This window comes from Nematostella vectensis, chromosome 3 (genome assembly GCF_932526225.1).
Source record: "Nematostella vectensis chromosome 3, jaNemVect1.1, whole genome shotgun sequence".
NCBI lineage: Eukaryota > Metazoa > Cnidaria > Anthozoa > Actiniaria > Edwardsiidae > Nematostella > Nematostella vectensis.
In genome coordinates, this window is record NC_064036.1 from 3,891,245 (window position 1) to 3,907,081 (window position 15,837).

The following is a 15,837-nucleotide window of genomic DNA, read 5'->3' on the forward strand; positions in this document are numbered from 1 at the left end:
TGAATATTCCTAGTAGAGTTTATGCCATGAATTGTTGTAATTTGAAATAATTCAAGCAGGAAAGAGTAAAAAATATTCCTCTCTACTCGCATTGTTATTCAAAGCGCTACCGGGAGCTGTTGTCAGTTCGGAGGGTGAATGACAACTGAAGGTGACAAACGCCTGGCACAGGCCCTTCTATAGCGCGGTTTCGTGTTTAAAAAATCAAGTTTATCCTTATAAGCCTAAGCAAGAAATTGGAACAATGTGGCTGAAATACAACCCGCACTTATGGCTCTCTAATCTAACTTTATATTTTCAATGAAAAATTACGCCCAACCAAAGTTGTGGAAATGTTTTCTTCCTGATTAGATGTGCTATTTTAAATGGATCGGGGATCAGTTTACTCATACTTGTCGGTAGCACAGTCAAATAGTGTAATTTTTACTGGGCTCTGAGATGGAATTTATAATGCTTTATTTTTTTTCTTGGGAGTTTGTTATGTATAAATGTCTGAAATTTAATAGGACAAACCTTCCAGACAACATTGTCTTTTGTTGGACTGTTTTCTCTCCATGCAATGACGGTCATTATGTGGGTTTTATTCTTCCGCAAAGCATATTGTATTTAAATTATATTCCCCCGCCTTGCTCAAGCTGTTCATATTCAACAAACGGAACGACTTCGTGAAGGTTACCCTGTCAAGAGAGGGTCTTTAAGATGGGCAGATGCATAGTCATCCCCCTCCCCATACCTGCTTCTCGGCACGTGCGTTGTGTTTTGCATTTTGCTACGCTTGGGAAAAACGAAAGGACTGCGAGGAAAAGAAAAAGGTACTATTCCCATGATTCTTTGCGAGTATGATCCGCTAACACTGGCCACATTGAAAGTTTTGTGAAGTAGACCAATAAGGATCAGAGAATGAGTGTACATCATAACACGACGGAACTCTCCGACTTATGAAGTTCGTCTTATCAAAACTGTGTTATTCTGGCATGCTTTTTGGCTAACTTTCTTCACTTTGTATTGGTTGCCACGATAGCGCGCGTCCCATTACAAATGCCCCTAGTAAATTAATTCGCTCCTAGCGCGATAAAACGTATTTACTTAAAGTTTTAGAATGTCTAAAATGAAACTTGGGAAATCTGCCTTTTTGCATACGCAAAAATTTAATTGAATTTAAGTAAGCTGGTTAACTAGTTTGCTTTGTGCAATACAATATCAACACAGAATCTCCTATTAACCAACCGTTTATCATAAAGAAAACGATTTTGATGCCGCGGGACCGACAAACCGCATATGTTCATAAAAAAGCATATTGATCAGAGCAAATAGAAACAAAAAATATTTCTTATAAGTATATTTTGTTTTGATACAGGACAGTGTGTGACCAGGCGGGACGTATAGAGTGGTAAACTCCAAGAACTAAATTTTAATTAAAATGGGTGTAAATTTTGTTCGAACAAATTTCACTTCACATCAGCCTACGAAACTATTCCTCTTTTGTTAGTCCGTATTTGTTCTTCAATAAGTTTACGTTAATGAGAAACGAATAAATTTTTTTTCTTATACCATCTGTTTTAACAATACATGTCCCTCTCTCTATTTAAGTTGACAGCGAGAATTAAAATGAGCACGGTTATTATATTGGCCTGTTTGCGAAAGGTTGTTTTTGAGCACAACAGCCTCGACGTACTCAATTTCGACACTGAACTGAAGAACATCTTGACAATTAAACCTGAACTCTAATTAAAGAAGACTTCAGAATGGGAAAGAAAAGGATACTACGCCGCGAGGGGTTTTCCGGATTAAGCTAACGGTAGGACATTTTAAAGTTTACATTTAAAGAAGGACCTGAGGTATCAAAGACGCGGACCTGGTCCAAGTTGTCATTCCCGCTAGACCCATCAAGTGCAAAGCTACGTTATTATAAAAAGGGCCGTAGATTAACTTCGATCATTTCTATAAATGGAAAATAATGTTTTGTAGTAAACTTTATTGGCAAGCTTCACAAAATAATTAGACATTCCATTTTTGAAAAGAGTAAATGCATACTAATGTAGCTGCGCCGTTTTAATCGCGAGACTTTTTTTAATAAGATAAACAATTTTTTAGGTCGACATGGCTCTATTGATAGTTTAGTCGTAGGCGGAAAATGGGGCAAATTTTGTCCTTTTTTGTCGAAGAACAAAAATCCATAATAAAGTGTCGATGAAGCTGATGAGATACTGCAAAATTTCGCCTGTACACTCTTTATGACGTTCTTTTTGTTTCTTAATAACCGTTATCTATAACAACGTCCAGGTAGGGATTTCACTAAATTATAATAAAATGCTAAGAATGTCGAGGCTTAGATAGCAGAATAATATTGTTTGCTAGTGTGATGCGTTCTAAAATGCAGAATCAAATTGTGTTCATAGTAACAACTACAAATATCGTCAGCAAGAAAATAACAAATAAAGGTTCATATAAAAAATGTATTTAGGGAAGACGAGTTTAAAGTATTTAATTCTACTGAGCACCATCCGAATAATTTTTTAACTACTCTCTTTTTTTATAAGAACGTCTAATTTTTAATTAAGGCTGAGCCGTTCTTATTTTTGGGACATTTTAAGGCTGAATAAGTTCTTAACGATGTTCTTATGCCCTTTTTGCTTAACTGTTACCGTATTTATTTTTTTTTTCATACCTCCGAGCCCCTCCATGGGGTGTTACATGTATAAATCGATTGCTGATGTCTTTCATTACTATAACGTCCTGAGACGCCCGTAAAATATAGGCCCAACTTCAAAACGTCAGAAATGCAGACTAAACATTACCAGACCCGGATACTCATGGATTCATCCAAGGCATCTAGACGACCTTCAAAAGCGCATAAAAGCAATGTAATAGAAATGACTCAATTTCAAAATATTAACCTTGATTTCTGACAACTTACGCTATGAACCAATCACAGAGCATCTCGGAAAAATTACGCTATGAACCAATCACATAGCATGTCGGACAACTTACGCTGTGAACCAATCACAGAGCATGTCGGACAACTTACGCCATGAATCAATCACAGAGCATCTCGGAGAAATTACGCTATGAACCAATCACAGAGCAACTTTCACTATGGAAAACTAGATTTAGGGTGCTTTTGTTTCTTTTTTCAAAATTAAAAGTTGAAGTGCTATTGCGAGCTATTGTTCGATGTCAAAATTTGTGAATATGTGTACGATTTCAATGCATTTATACAACTTTTCACCTGGAATACACAAGCTATTTGCTTGTGTATTACGCTTGTGTATTACATAGAAAATTGCAAGCCTACAAGACATTAGTCTAGAATCCACAAAAATTACAAAAATTGCTGTAAGCGTTAAATACCGAGGACGGAGGCAGCCCGAAGGCTGTTATACGGCGAACTGCCGACGTCCGAGGTTTATTACATGATTTATACCTAGTAAATAACAATGTACACTGGGAGAAAGAGACACAACTCGATAATGTGCTGCTCCATGCACGGAATCAATTCCCAAAGGTGGAGTTGAATTGCAAAATTTTCGTAACTCGGAGTTTCAGTGTGAGAACGCTGCGAGAATGGAGCTCACTGACAGCGAAGAAGAGCGACTTATTTTAATTACGCCAAATATCTATTTGTTATATATCGAGGGTTACAAAAACAAATTTTGCTTTCATGACAATTGAATCGATGCATTGTTAATATTCAATCGTTCTTGTTATCAAATCTGTGGCGAAAAAGTAGTGTTTTTTTGCTCATTTCTATTCAAGCCTAATATGATGGTCCTTCATTAGTATTCACCGTTAATATATATATTTTTAACCTACTCCACCTCATTAGTATTTTAGTTATTAACCTCATTCATATTTAATGAGCTCATATTAAACCCCACTTTCTCCCTGCTGATACATCAAGCCCTCCCCGGCCTTTGAGATTTTTTAGTGAAATAAAGGACTTGCAAGAACAATGGAAAAGGTGTCAATCATGTAATAAATAGTTTTATAAACCATATTTATAATGACTTTCCATCGATACTATCTGATTGTACTCGTACATTTTAGCATTTCTTATGAAGTACCCCCCTGACCCCGATTAGGAACTGACTAGGAACTGAAGAATTGGGAACACCGGGGTTATTAATGGAATACACCAAAAACTGTTATTCGACTTTTCAGGGCAGACTCATTGTATTTATTCTTCTGGTTCACGAACACGACTATTTGGGCTTTTTGTATTTATGCGGTTATAAATGGGATATATATTTACGCTAGATATACTAACTTTGCACGAGAAAACTAGCTTTTAATTACAGCGAATCTTTTATCTCAATTTCGTGAGTTAAATAAGGGTCTTTAATAAAACTGGACATATGCTGCCAAACTTATTATCATATACATGTGTTTGGACTCGTTAGTGATTGCCAAATTCAATAAAAAAAAAAACATAAAAAGTGTTGGTTCTTTTAGCTTTTAAAATTTTAAAGATTACTTTTGTTCTGATATCTTGTAGAAATATTATTCTTCAGTTTTTAATTTCACCGGAATTTTCTTTTAATCCTAAGGTCCCGACAAAAGACACGCTTAATCCCTTTGACGTACAAACAAGTTCCTTTATGCGAAGAGAAACACATTACAATATTTAACGTCTTTCAAATATGTTGGCGTAGTGTCACCTAGCCCGGCGGAGTGCTAAATTCCCCTTAATTCGGTGAAATTTAGACAGGCTGCCTACTAAAATCCGCAACGTTTTGAAAATTGAATGCAAAAAGATTATTTATTTTTAGTCGGTTCACGTGGGAGTGGTTATCTGGCGAATTTCCATTCGTTTTCAATTTCTGCCACTCAAATTTGAATTGTAGCTATTTGTTCGGGAATCTTTTCATAAGCGGCCTAATGGATGTTATTTGCAGTTCTATCAAAACATTTATCACGTTATTCATTTGGATGACGTCTCTGGCTCTCATTCATAAACTACAAGCCGCATCATGATAAATCACCATCGCTATCGCAATGAAGTAAAAAACGATCATCGATCAAGAAAATTAAGGATAGAAGTTTAACCGTGTCACTAAACACATTCTAGGGGTGCTTCTCAAATTTGACAGCATATCTGATTTCTAGTCTAAAAAAATCCCATTAAGGATCAAAGCTGCTAGAACCCAAGTTGACATTCAGGTAAAAAAGAACAACACGGGTGCCTCTGGTTCTCGTTTCGAAGTGAAAAAGGATATCGGAGAGGAGAAATACAAAATGGAAACAGTTTGCGTTATTCTGACGAGTAATCTCAACGTGAAGTTTCCATGGTTTCATAAATAGGCTGTTTTAAGAATAACTTTTAATTTTGAAAAGAAATATAAGCAAGAGAACTACTTCTATTTCCAGAAGTATCTCAGTGTTAAAATAAGATCAAAATCTGTATTAGCTTTGAGCAGGTTTTATTTAATTTCGCGTTTCTTAGATAAGCCCGGAACAGCAAATCAGAATCTATTACTCTTAATACAACTTTGGTGAGATTGTGATAGGTTCTTGATTAGATTACCGGCTCAGGCTATTGATGAAATTAGGAGGCGTGCTGCGAAGTTTAAGGACCGCAAGCAGTTTCATTAGATGGTAATTCTCTATTATTATACTTTTGTTTTTATCCTTGCAGGTGTACTACCGGGTAAAGAGCTTTATTGTACGCTGGAAAAGCGAAGACCCAAAATCTAAACCAGGGATCATAACCTACATGCAAGATAAAACATATCTCAACGAGCGAAACACCATGCCAACATGATCGCCGGGTGATACGGATGAGAGAAAACGGGACTTCGTATGATATTTATGAGTGGTTTGGCATGTGATTTTTCCCTCTCTCCCTTAGGTGTCATGACCGCTTGCACTAATGGCCGCACACTAGTATTTGGACGATCACATTAGCACTATGAATAGCTCCTCGCTGGAGGTGTCAACCAGGCCATACGCCTTACTCTACACCGAAGCAATCTTCCTTTCTTTTATCTGTCTGATATCACTAACAGGGAACTTGAGTCTGTTCATTATCGTTTTGCGAAATCGTAATCTTCGAACAAGATCCAACTGGTTCACCCTCAACCTAGCGTTCGCGGATGTTCTAGTGTCTTCCGTCAACATGCCTGTTACCATCGCTACTATACTAGCCGAAAAATGGTTGCTAGGGACAACAGCCTGCAGTATCAGTGCATTTTTGACGATTCTGTCGTTTATTGCGTCTGTGATGTCGCTGGCACTCATTGCGGTGAACAGGTTTTTCTTCATTGTTCGCTGGAGGAGCTACAGTTCTCTGTTCAAGCGCTCCCGAGTGGTGATATACATTTCGATTGACTGGGGAATCTCTCTTCTCCTTTCCTCGCCGCCTTTATTGGGATGGGCTAGATTCGACTACATACCGGGGAAGTCCTACTGCTTCGTGTTCTGGCCATCGGATGTTCTATTCATGTACTTTATGATATTCGTCTGTTTTTGTGGGCCATTGGTAACCATGGCTGTTTGCTACACTAAGATCCTTCTCTTCACTCGTGAACATAAACGGAAGGTGATGGCGGAGGTAACGGGTGCGTGTGGTAGAAAACGTGTAAGAGGCTGGGTTCGGCGCAGTGTTTCCCCGGAAGAGACCAAGATCACCAACACACTACTAATAGTGCTGGCCGTGTTCCTTCTGAGCTGGTCCCCATTCGCCATCACTATGTTTTTAGACGTCTACTATGATAAACCACTGCCCAGAGCAATAGACATGGGATCACTTTTGCTGGGCTACCTTAATAGCTTGTGTAATCCAATCATTTACGCCGTGCGCAACCGGAAGTTCAGAACTGCTTACATCAAGCTGTACTCGGCGTGTTTGCCGTTCTTGAAGAGGCGAGTGCACGTTGTCGAGATTGGCGATACAACGATTCTGGAGAGACCCGCTGTCCTACAGATCGAGCCCAAAACTAATAACTATCAGTCAAGCAGTGTTTCAGAGGATGACGCGCACCTCAAATTAACTGGAATAATTTAGTTGGATCCAAATAGGACACGGAGTTTTTCCATTTCCTCTACGAGTTGCGAACAAGTCTACGTTTGTTAGGGAGCCACTGCATCTTAAAGTCTTTTTGACACAGTCACAAAGTGGACTCATTTACGCGCGATTTCATGTGTTCTTATTTATTTGGATATTCTTTAGAAAAAATGCTGAAGAAAGTCACATTTCCTATTTTTATTCATTTGAGTATTTCAAACCTCTATATTTCAAATATTTTCAACATATATTATATACGACCCGAGAAAGGTAATTATTCTTTTGTTCATGCTCCAGCCCCAGCGCTCATTGCGGCCGCCCCTGAATGAGGCTACCACCCAATAGAGAAAGGGCTGGATCCTTGGACATCTCTCTAGATGTGAGGACTCCTTTTTTTAAATGCTACGATTCTTCAAAGGTCAAATTTGTATACCTCCAATTCAGTAAAGAGATAACATTTTATGGCCTAGAGATTTTTATTGTTAGTGATATATTTATTAAAATAAAGAATGAAGGTAAAACAAAGCAAAACATTGATTGAATTAAAAAAACAAAAACCTTAAAAATAATTCTAAGCAGCGTGAACTAAAACAATGATGAAGTGATTAAATACTTATGTTATTTTCTAACACTATGTAAAAAGCGAAAACATCTGCCAGCATTGCTGGCTGCGCTTCGCTCTCCTGACCACAAGCCAATGGAAGAAATATTGGCGTACTTCTTTTAAAAAGAGTTTGTTCCAAGCCCAATAAAGCGCGATTTGTTTGGCTCAGATTTCTCTGAGCGTCATGAGAAAGTGCCATTTCGGAGTCGGGCACAGAGAAATCGGGGCCCATAAAACAACGGCATCCAATCTTGGTGCCCAATTAACACGCTAAGGAAGATAAGGAATCATAACCCGAGTGCACTCAGCATGATACTGTACGTGCCCTTGGCAACATTTATCACTACCGCTGTACCTTCTATCCATACCCTCTTCTGCTAAACCTCCCATCCATACCCTCTTCTGCTATACCCTCTTCTGCTTTATCTCCTATTCATACCCTCTTCTGCTTCATCTCCTATTCATACCCTCTTCTGCTATACCCTCTTCTGCTTAACCTCCTATCCATACCGTCTTCTGCTATACCCTCTTATGCCTCATCTCCTATTCATACCCTCTTCTGCTTTATCTCCTATCCATACCCTGTTCTGCTATACCCTCTTCTGCTAAACCTCCCATCCATACCCTCTTATGTTTTATCTCCTATTCATACCCTCTTCTGACATACACAAACTATGGCACCCATAGCAAAGTGAGATCCATGTACTACAGGCCTTAACAGCCACGCTCCAAATCCCCACACTACAAATATACATACATATACACATTTATATATAAATATACATACATATAATCAATTGGCCCGAAGCTCACTCATAGCCCGTTTCAGCCTAGCCTAGCTAGCTATTTATTGACTATGGTGGTCATTCCGAGAGCAAAAAGATGGCCATATATATCATACATCTATTGGCCCAATGTACCATAATTGCTTGCCTATAGCTCAACCAGGTATTGACGGTCCACGCTCTAGTGTTATCAGTTCATCCTGGTATAAACCCTTAGCTTCATACTAGCACATCTAGCCTTAGAATTATACACCAGGTACAGTGTATACAGGTGTTCAATCAAAGAGTAAGGTTTTAACATCCCTCATAGAAAGATCAGTCAAACAGGCCGAGTCTCCTATTGTTCAAGAGTCACTGCCAACCGCCATTGCGTCATCGTAGCAAACAACCAAGTTTGTAACAGCATCCATTTCCATCGGGTGATTTTAGGGAGCTATTGTGAAACTTTCCATTGAATTTGGTAAACAAAGTGTAAAACGTTATTTTAGATGGTTATTCCAAGATTAAATCCAATACTGAATAAAAACATCTATTTTTCCATATGATAAAAAATGATTGAGCATGGTCCACCCTCACATAATCCTGGGTACGCGTCTGACACCAGCAAAGTTGTGGTTGACAGAGTGGTTGACAGAGTCTCATGCTACCTGATAGTCAATACTTCCAGTTTAATATCCAAGGTGATCAGACCCTATTATAACAAGGGCCCAATGATCACTATAGCGGCGTAGCCAGGTTTTTTAACAGGCGGGGCCCAAAAGGCCCTTTCAAGGCACTTTTCTCCTGTATTTTAGATAACGTTTTTTAGATAATGATTCCTAAGTTGATCAAACCCTATTAATATTACATATTATCTTATGGTCACTCTTCCAGGCTGCTAGTTGACACTCTCTAGAGCAATACACTTCTAAACACTTGGCGCACCGCTTAAGCTTCTCACCCTCACCTCCCATACAGTGTCCACATCGGCGAATGGGTTCATATCCTACATGCTTTCGATATTTCGCAAGAATCTGAGATTAAAATGCACATGTCTTACACAAATAGTTGTGTGATCTCATTTTCTCTTACCATATATACCGACTTCTTATGTTTACATCCGATGCCCACTCAAATTCATAGCTGTCTTTTTATTTGGGCATTGGCTTTGAGAACATGGACATTATGTGCATGTGTGCAAACAGTTTTATTAAAATTGGAATGGGTTGCATACTGTAGCTCAATTTTTTGAGTTAAATATACAGATAACCAGATAAGTTGTCATGGACTTGCCATATGGATTGGCGCTTATAAAGAAAAATATCAATAATGTTCACACATATGAGAAACACACAATGCAAAATCTTATCTTGTTGCTTGTTTGCAACCAAATTAATTTTTCCAGTCGCATTTCTAAAAATCAAGTCACAAATGCATTTACAGTCGATAGCATGGAGCCATTGTAAAATGTAATACTTACTTCAGCAAATAATAGTCGTTTAACATCATCACTTCTATCTTTTCTGTAGCAATAAGCTATATCAGTCAGCGCAACATGGTATTCCCCCAGCTCTAACAAGGCCTTGGCTCGCCGGAATACTGTCTTGTGCAGAATATTACGTGCTACAAAGTTATCTGCAATGAGCAATCATTCATTCTTTTAGAAAGGGATAATAACGAGGCATTCAAACAAGGATAATGCTACAGTTTAATACAAGGTATATTAGAGTATTCTTAGATAATCCCCCAAAATTGTCTGCTTTTTTAACAACTCCAGCAAGAAATGTGATTGCTCATAGTATGACCGTAAAAGAAATAACACAAACCACATGTGCTGATTAATGGCGACTTGTCTTGGCTCAGATTTTGAGATAATGTGTTTTAAATTTCTTTAAGAGCTGGCAATAAGTATCATTCCTCTACCCAAAGTGAACAGTGCTAATAAACTCTTTTATTAAGAACCTTTTTTCATAAGAATGTCCAGGCTGAGCTTTCACCAAATTTTAAGAACATGCCGAGGCTCAGATAGCAGAAGATGCTAAAATGCAGAATCAAATTGTGATCATACAGTAGTAACAACCTTATTACTGCTATTGATCCAATTGATCATTAGTGTAATTCTCTTCCTAATATTTCTTGGGTATTATATTCTTGTATGCACTAAAATTTAATAACATAGTTAAGAACATATTCAGCCTTGAAATGTCCCAAAAATAAGAACAGCCCAGCCTCAACTGAAAATTAGACTTTCTTATAAAAAAGAGTTTAGCTCCTGATACATATATACTGTACCAGAGAGATATGTACCTTCAAGGCACCCTGCGATCGCCCTGGTGCAGTCATCTGCTGCAGCCTGCCACTTCTAGGCTAACTTATAAAAAGCTAGTAACATATGTACCTTCAAGGCACCCTGCGATCGCCCTGGTGCAGTCATCTGCTGCAGACTGCCACTTGTAGGCTAACTTATAAAAAGCTAGTAACATATGTACCTTCAAGGCACCCTGCGATCGCCCTGGTGCAGTCATCTGCTGCAGACTGCCACTTGTAGGCTAACTTATAAAAAGCTAGTAACATATGTACCTTCAAGGCACCCTGCGATCGCCCTGGTGCAGTCATCTGCTGCAGCCTGCCACTTCTAGGCTAACTTATAAAAAGCTAGTAACATATGTACCTTCAAGGCACCCTGCGATCGCCCTGGTGCAGTCATCTGCTGCAGACTGCCAGTCCCTGTTATTAATGTAGCATTGGGCGCGGTTGCTGTACAACACTGAAGGTAGGACCCACCTTACAAAACAAGTAATGAATAAAAGTTATATAATATTGTGTGATTAGAATAGCTAAAAATACATACTAACTAACACTCATGGCATTTAATGAGAAATTAATTTGTTCTATTTTTGCCTAAAAACAGGCTAGTGACATTTCAACCATTAGCCCCTATTGGTGCAAGGGCTAAAGAGTGGGGGCTGATCATAACCAACAGTTTTTAAAGTTACAGATGTCTTCCACAATCCATTTCTATAAAGTCTTTTCCAATCCCATAAACCTACTGTCCCACTAGCCCTATGGTACTTGGAGTCTATTTTATCAAAGTATTCCCTGGAACAGCCCAACTTGCATGTGCAAGTCACCTTGTACCAATAGAGAAACTACAACTCAGATGCAAATGTTAAGGTGCCTCACCACACAGCGGTTGCCTGGTGACGAGTGACAGGCCTCTTCATTGGGGGACAAACTTCAAGTGCTGAGGTGTAAATCTTTATAGCTTCTACATAACACCCCTGTTTAAACTTTTTATTGCCAGCGTCCTTCAGATTTAGTGCCTCTTCACCATCATGCTGCTTTGCAACTTGAAGAGGATTTTTTGAATAGACAGTTTCTTCCTTAGTCCAGTCTCTAGAAGAGATAACAAATTATTAAGCTTTTGCAAAGTTTGTATATAGAATAGCACAAAGCTACCAACTAAAACCTTATTAACTCATGTATAATGCACACTTATGTAAAATACACACATTAATTTTAAAGGTAATTTTCAAGTAAAAAAGTGTGCTACCTGAGTAAATATATATTTTTTGTTTAAATGGCTCACTGCCTTTTATGTCCCTAATTAACTTAGGCAGCAAGTTCCACACAGAAGGCCCGGCATGGGCAAAGGCCCTGTCGTCAAAGGTATGGTACAGTACTGTATGTTTCATGTTCCCACTGTCAGCCTTAGTAGTTATGGCAGATTGAGTGATAGTCAAGGATTCTTTATAGCTTACAAAAGAAATTCTAATCCCAATCCAAATTAGCCCCCATTAGTGCACATGAAACACACATACATATCTACTGGAGGACATACCTTCCAATGTGCTGTTTAAGTTTCTGTCTGAGCAATGTAACTTTTGGCCCAAAATCAATCTGTGTACACAAAAAATTGAATGCTAACAAAAACCTTCAGCTTCACACAAATAAGGTGAAAACAACTGATTGATGCAACACATTTAGCTAGCTGATTCCACAACATCCAGAAAGCCAATGATTCTATTTGTAAGCATGATTTATTCACCACAATCAGTAAGCCTAATTTTTCATCACATCAAGTTATACAGTTGTAGCGTATTTTTTCACCACATGCAGTTTACCTATTAATTGGCAAACACAATATACATCTAATTTATTGCTAGCTAAATGCCTGTAGGTATATACTCACATCATAATAGGAGCATAAGAGTGTCAGGTGTAGGGGTCTCAGTCCTGCCTCTAGTAACTTCTGACTACCAAGAGGGGACTCAGCTACGTTAATTATGGTGTTTACAGTCGCGTCTTGGATCTATAAGCAGAACAGAGACAATCCTATCAAAAACTGTTTATGTACTGTCTGAGATGACTTCTTTCCTTTCTTACCGCAGATTCAGAGGAGAACATCAGTGCACACAAAGTTTTTATCAGATCCTAAAGAGAAAAAACAGCTATTATTGCATGCATTTTTTATAAGCATTTAAGTATATGCTTATATGTTTGATAAAATCAATGCTCTGAACTATGCACAAAGAAATATTAAAGGGAAGAAAAATTGATGTGAGGCCACAATGCAAGACTTTTGTAAGGGGCGGGGGGGGGGGGGGGAGGGGCAAAAAAGGTAAGTGCTTTTAATGCATGTTTTATGTTACAATGCATGATGCATGTTAGAAAAATCCTGTCTCTTTTCTTTTACTGCTTATTCTATCCTTAAAGTAAGGGGGCCAAAGGACCCCTTGAGGGGTGTGCATGTTACAATGGGGTTATAAACTACCACAAAATCTAAGACAATTTGATTTTCTTTCTGTTCACTATATTATTCCTATTTAAGGAGGGGTCAAAGCACCATTAGTCCAGCCCCGCCCCTAGAAGGGTACCCCTCCTCCCCTCAGAATGCAATGATAAAGTACATACTAAGTTCTTGACTACTTCTTCTCTCACTCGCTCTGCATGTGACGAAAGCACAAAGGCCAGACCAATGTGGCTCTTGACTAGTTTAAAGTCAGGGTACCTCACTGTAAAACATCATGGTAAGGTTAGATGATACAAACACAAATGGGTACGACTCAATTTTCTGCAAAGACCCAATGATGTCCATGGTGGTAGATCTAGATCGTCATTTTCACTCTCATACTTAAAGGTCAAATATTCTGTCATTTTATGCTCCAGCTCAATACTGAGCCATTCAAGCATCCATTTCCATTGGCTTATTAATCCAAGTAACTGAGATACAGTAGTACTTTGATCAATATTCACTTCGATTGTTGATTTTTTATTCTTTTTATTTGAAAATAGACCATCTTTTCAAATTAAAACATAACAAAAAAGGGGTATGGGTTGACTGATATTCTTAAAGGTCCTTTAGCCTCCTATACAGGCACCACCAGGTAACAAAAAAGGAATCTATATATGGGAGCCCTGAAGTAAACTAGGGGTGCAAATGAGTTCAAGGCATAACAGGTAGAAGTTAGTCAAGTCTGTCTGTGTTCAGTCCTTTACAGTATGTATGTTTCCTTGTGGATAGGTTTAAACCACAAATTCAGTACTTCTATGTGTAAAAACTTGGCCTGTATCACTGGACAACTTAAAAGCTATAGGCAAGCTTCCCCTTAGTTGTATATACTAATCAAACAATATGTTTTCTTTAGCAGCTATATACTTACACCCTCTTCCTAGACATGTGACAATATCATAGCTCTCGACCATCTGCCAGGCCAGGTCTTCCTTTAAACAAAGGGTGGATATGATGTAGGTGCATGCATCAGCCATAAGAGCATCTTGCTCCAAGATGGCGGGGGTCTTGGCCCACTTTCTAAGGGCCTTTGATATGGCTGGGTCCTTGGCTATTATGTATCTGTGTCTGTCATTCTGGTCACCTATCTGCAGGAAAATAAGACAATGTAAAATACAAATCAGGAAAAAGGAAAAAGTCACAAATCTGGCTAATCTTTAGTGGTGAAACTCTTGAAATGTTTCTTTAACAATTAAAATTATGAGCAGCATTATTCTCAGAGAGTACAAAAGTCTATGGAGCAATTTGGGCATCTTTTGTTAGCTGTGTCTTGCTTTTCCTTCTGAATAAATTACAAAAAGCCCAAATGGTCATGTTCGTGAACCAGAAGAATGAATACAATTTACCAAAAACTGGAATTCGACTTTGCCAAATTTTTGTCTTTTTGCCCTGAAGAAGTCTTATTAAAGACGAAAATTTGGCAGAGCCGAATTCCAGTTTTTGGTGTATTGCTTTGCCTTCTGCTACCATACACTTGGCCATCCATACCTTCATGATGATATGAGCAGAGGTTATCTGGATTTTTGAACACCATTTCTTGAGCACGACATAGGGTATTGTCTTTTCCTTAGGATGCCTGTCCACATACACTTTGTTCTCCTCCATAGACTCAGCATAGACCACAGGACGGGCATCGTGAACTTCACGCAAGGCCTCTAACTGGTAACGCATAAGTCCCGCATGAAACTGTTTAAAAATCTGTTTATGATAGTTATCTTTCAGCATGAAGTTGCCAAGTGTGGTAAGACCACCACAAAAGATCAGTCTCTCACACGCTTCCAGACTTTGGAAGCAGAGTGGTCTCAATGTAACCAAAACAGGAAATGATGCGAGAAGATCAATGCTTCCACTCATAAACTCAAGCAGAACCTCAACGGTACCAGACTCAACAATGCTTTTCATGTAGGTCGTATTGGGTTCCAAGTAATCCACGATATGTTTCGTGATCATAAGGCAGTGAAAATAGACAGACTTCCATGGGATATCGCCATCGCACGTGAGGTCAGATGGAAGGCGAATCTTCAATATCCTTCTCATCAAATGGAGGATATTGCGGTGATACAAGGATGTCAGAAAGTCCCAGTGGTTGCTCAAGCCATATTTCTAAAAGAGAAGTGTCAGGAGATATGTAATCACTCACAGACTTTCTTTGGATTCCTTTAAGATGAATAAGCAAACATACAGATCATGCACATGGTATGATTAGAATACTTTAAAAAAAACTATTGGAATTTGAAATTTAGTGGATCTATTACAACAAAAATAAAGCAACACAAAAACAACAGATTAACCTGCCCTTTACCTGTTCTGCTTCGTCTTGATATTGTACAGCTCGAGCTATTTCGTGCACTGTGGTCACTTGTGCGTTCAGTAGCTCTTCGTTACGTCCAAGCGAAAGTTGGAGCGCTTCTAGGGGACACTCGCCGCCACCCAAGTAGGCGAAAAAACGCTCAGCTTCCCGTTTCGTGTTTTTTTCAGAGCTACAACTCCTAAGGACGCGTTTTAATATCCCTGCAGTGTTGATGGTGTCCATTTTGGGCTCTTTTTCCGGTTAAAATACTATGTACAGTGTAGGTCACTTTCAAAAATTCACTCACACGGAGGAAAACAAATGTAGCGCGAGGCATTTCGGGATATATGCACAGGGATACCAAAGGAAGCAAAAATATGTAAG

General features: G+C 38.7%; 2 protein-coding genes across 4 annotated transcripts; one reads left to right on the forward strand and one right to left on the reverse strand.

The window, feature by feature from the left end:
- Nucleotides 1–662: 662 nt before the first annotated feature.
- On the forward strand, nt 663–7,528 carry LOC5514210 (muscarinic acetylcholine receptor M3). Of its 3 annotated transcripts, none has more exons than XM_048725150.1 (2): nt 663–812; nt 5,636–7,528. In XM_048725150.1, the coding sequence occupies exon 2, from the start codon at nt 5,909–5,911 to the stop codon at nt 7,001–7,003; it is 1,095 nt and encodes a 364-aa protein (XP_048581107.1). In that variant the 5' UTR covers nt 663–812; nt 5,636–5,908; the 3' UTR covers nt 7,004–7,528. The 3 variants fall into 3 exon arrangements, with proteins under 3 accessions (XP_048581107.1, XP_032239732.1, XP_032239733.1); XM_032383841.2 differs by lacking the exon at nt 663–812 and adding an exon at nt 1,596–1,798; XM_032383842.2 differs by lacking the exon at nt 663–812 and adding an exon at nt 4,611–5,160.
- On the reverse strand, nt 7,461–15,788 carry LOC5514208. Its single transcript, XM_032383840.2, has 11 exons — nt 15,466–15,788; nt 14,652–15,266; nt 14,035–14,251; nt 13,286–13,386; nt 12,758–12,805; nt 12,564–12,683; nt 12,213–12,271; nt 11,555–11,767; nt 11,043–11,155; nt 9,852–10,006; nt 7,461–9,405 (listed from the first exon to the last, which is right to left on the reverse strand). Exons 1-11 carry the CDS (start codon nt 15,694–15,696, stop codon nt 9,220–9,222), a joined length of 2,058 nt encoding a protein of 685 aa, XP_032239731.1. The 5' UTR covers nt 15,697–15,788; the 3' UTR covers nt 7,461–9,219.
- Nucleotides 15,789–15,837: the final 49 nt, after the last annotated feature.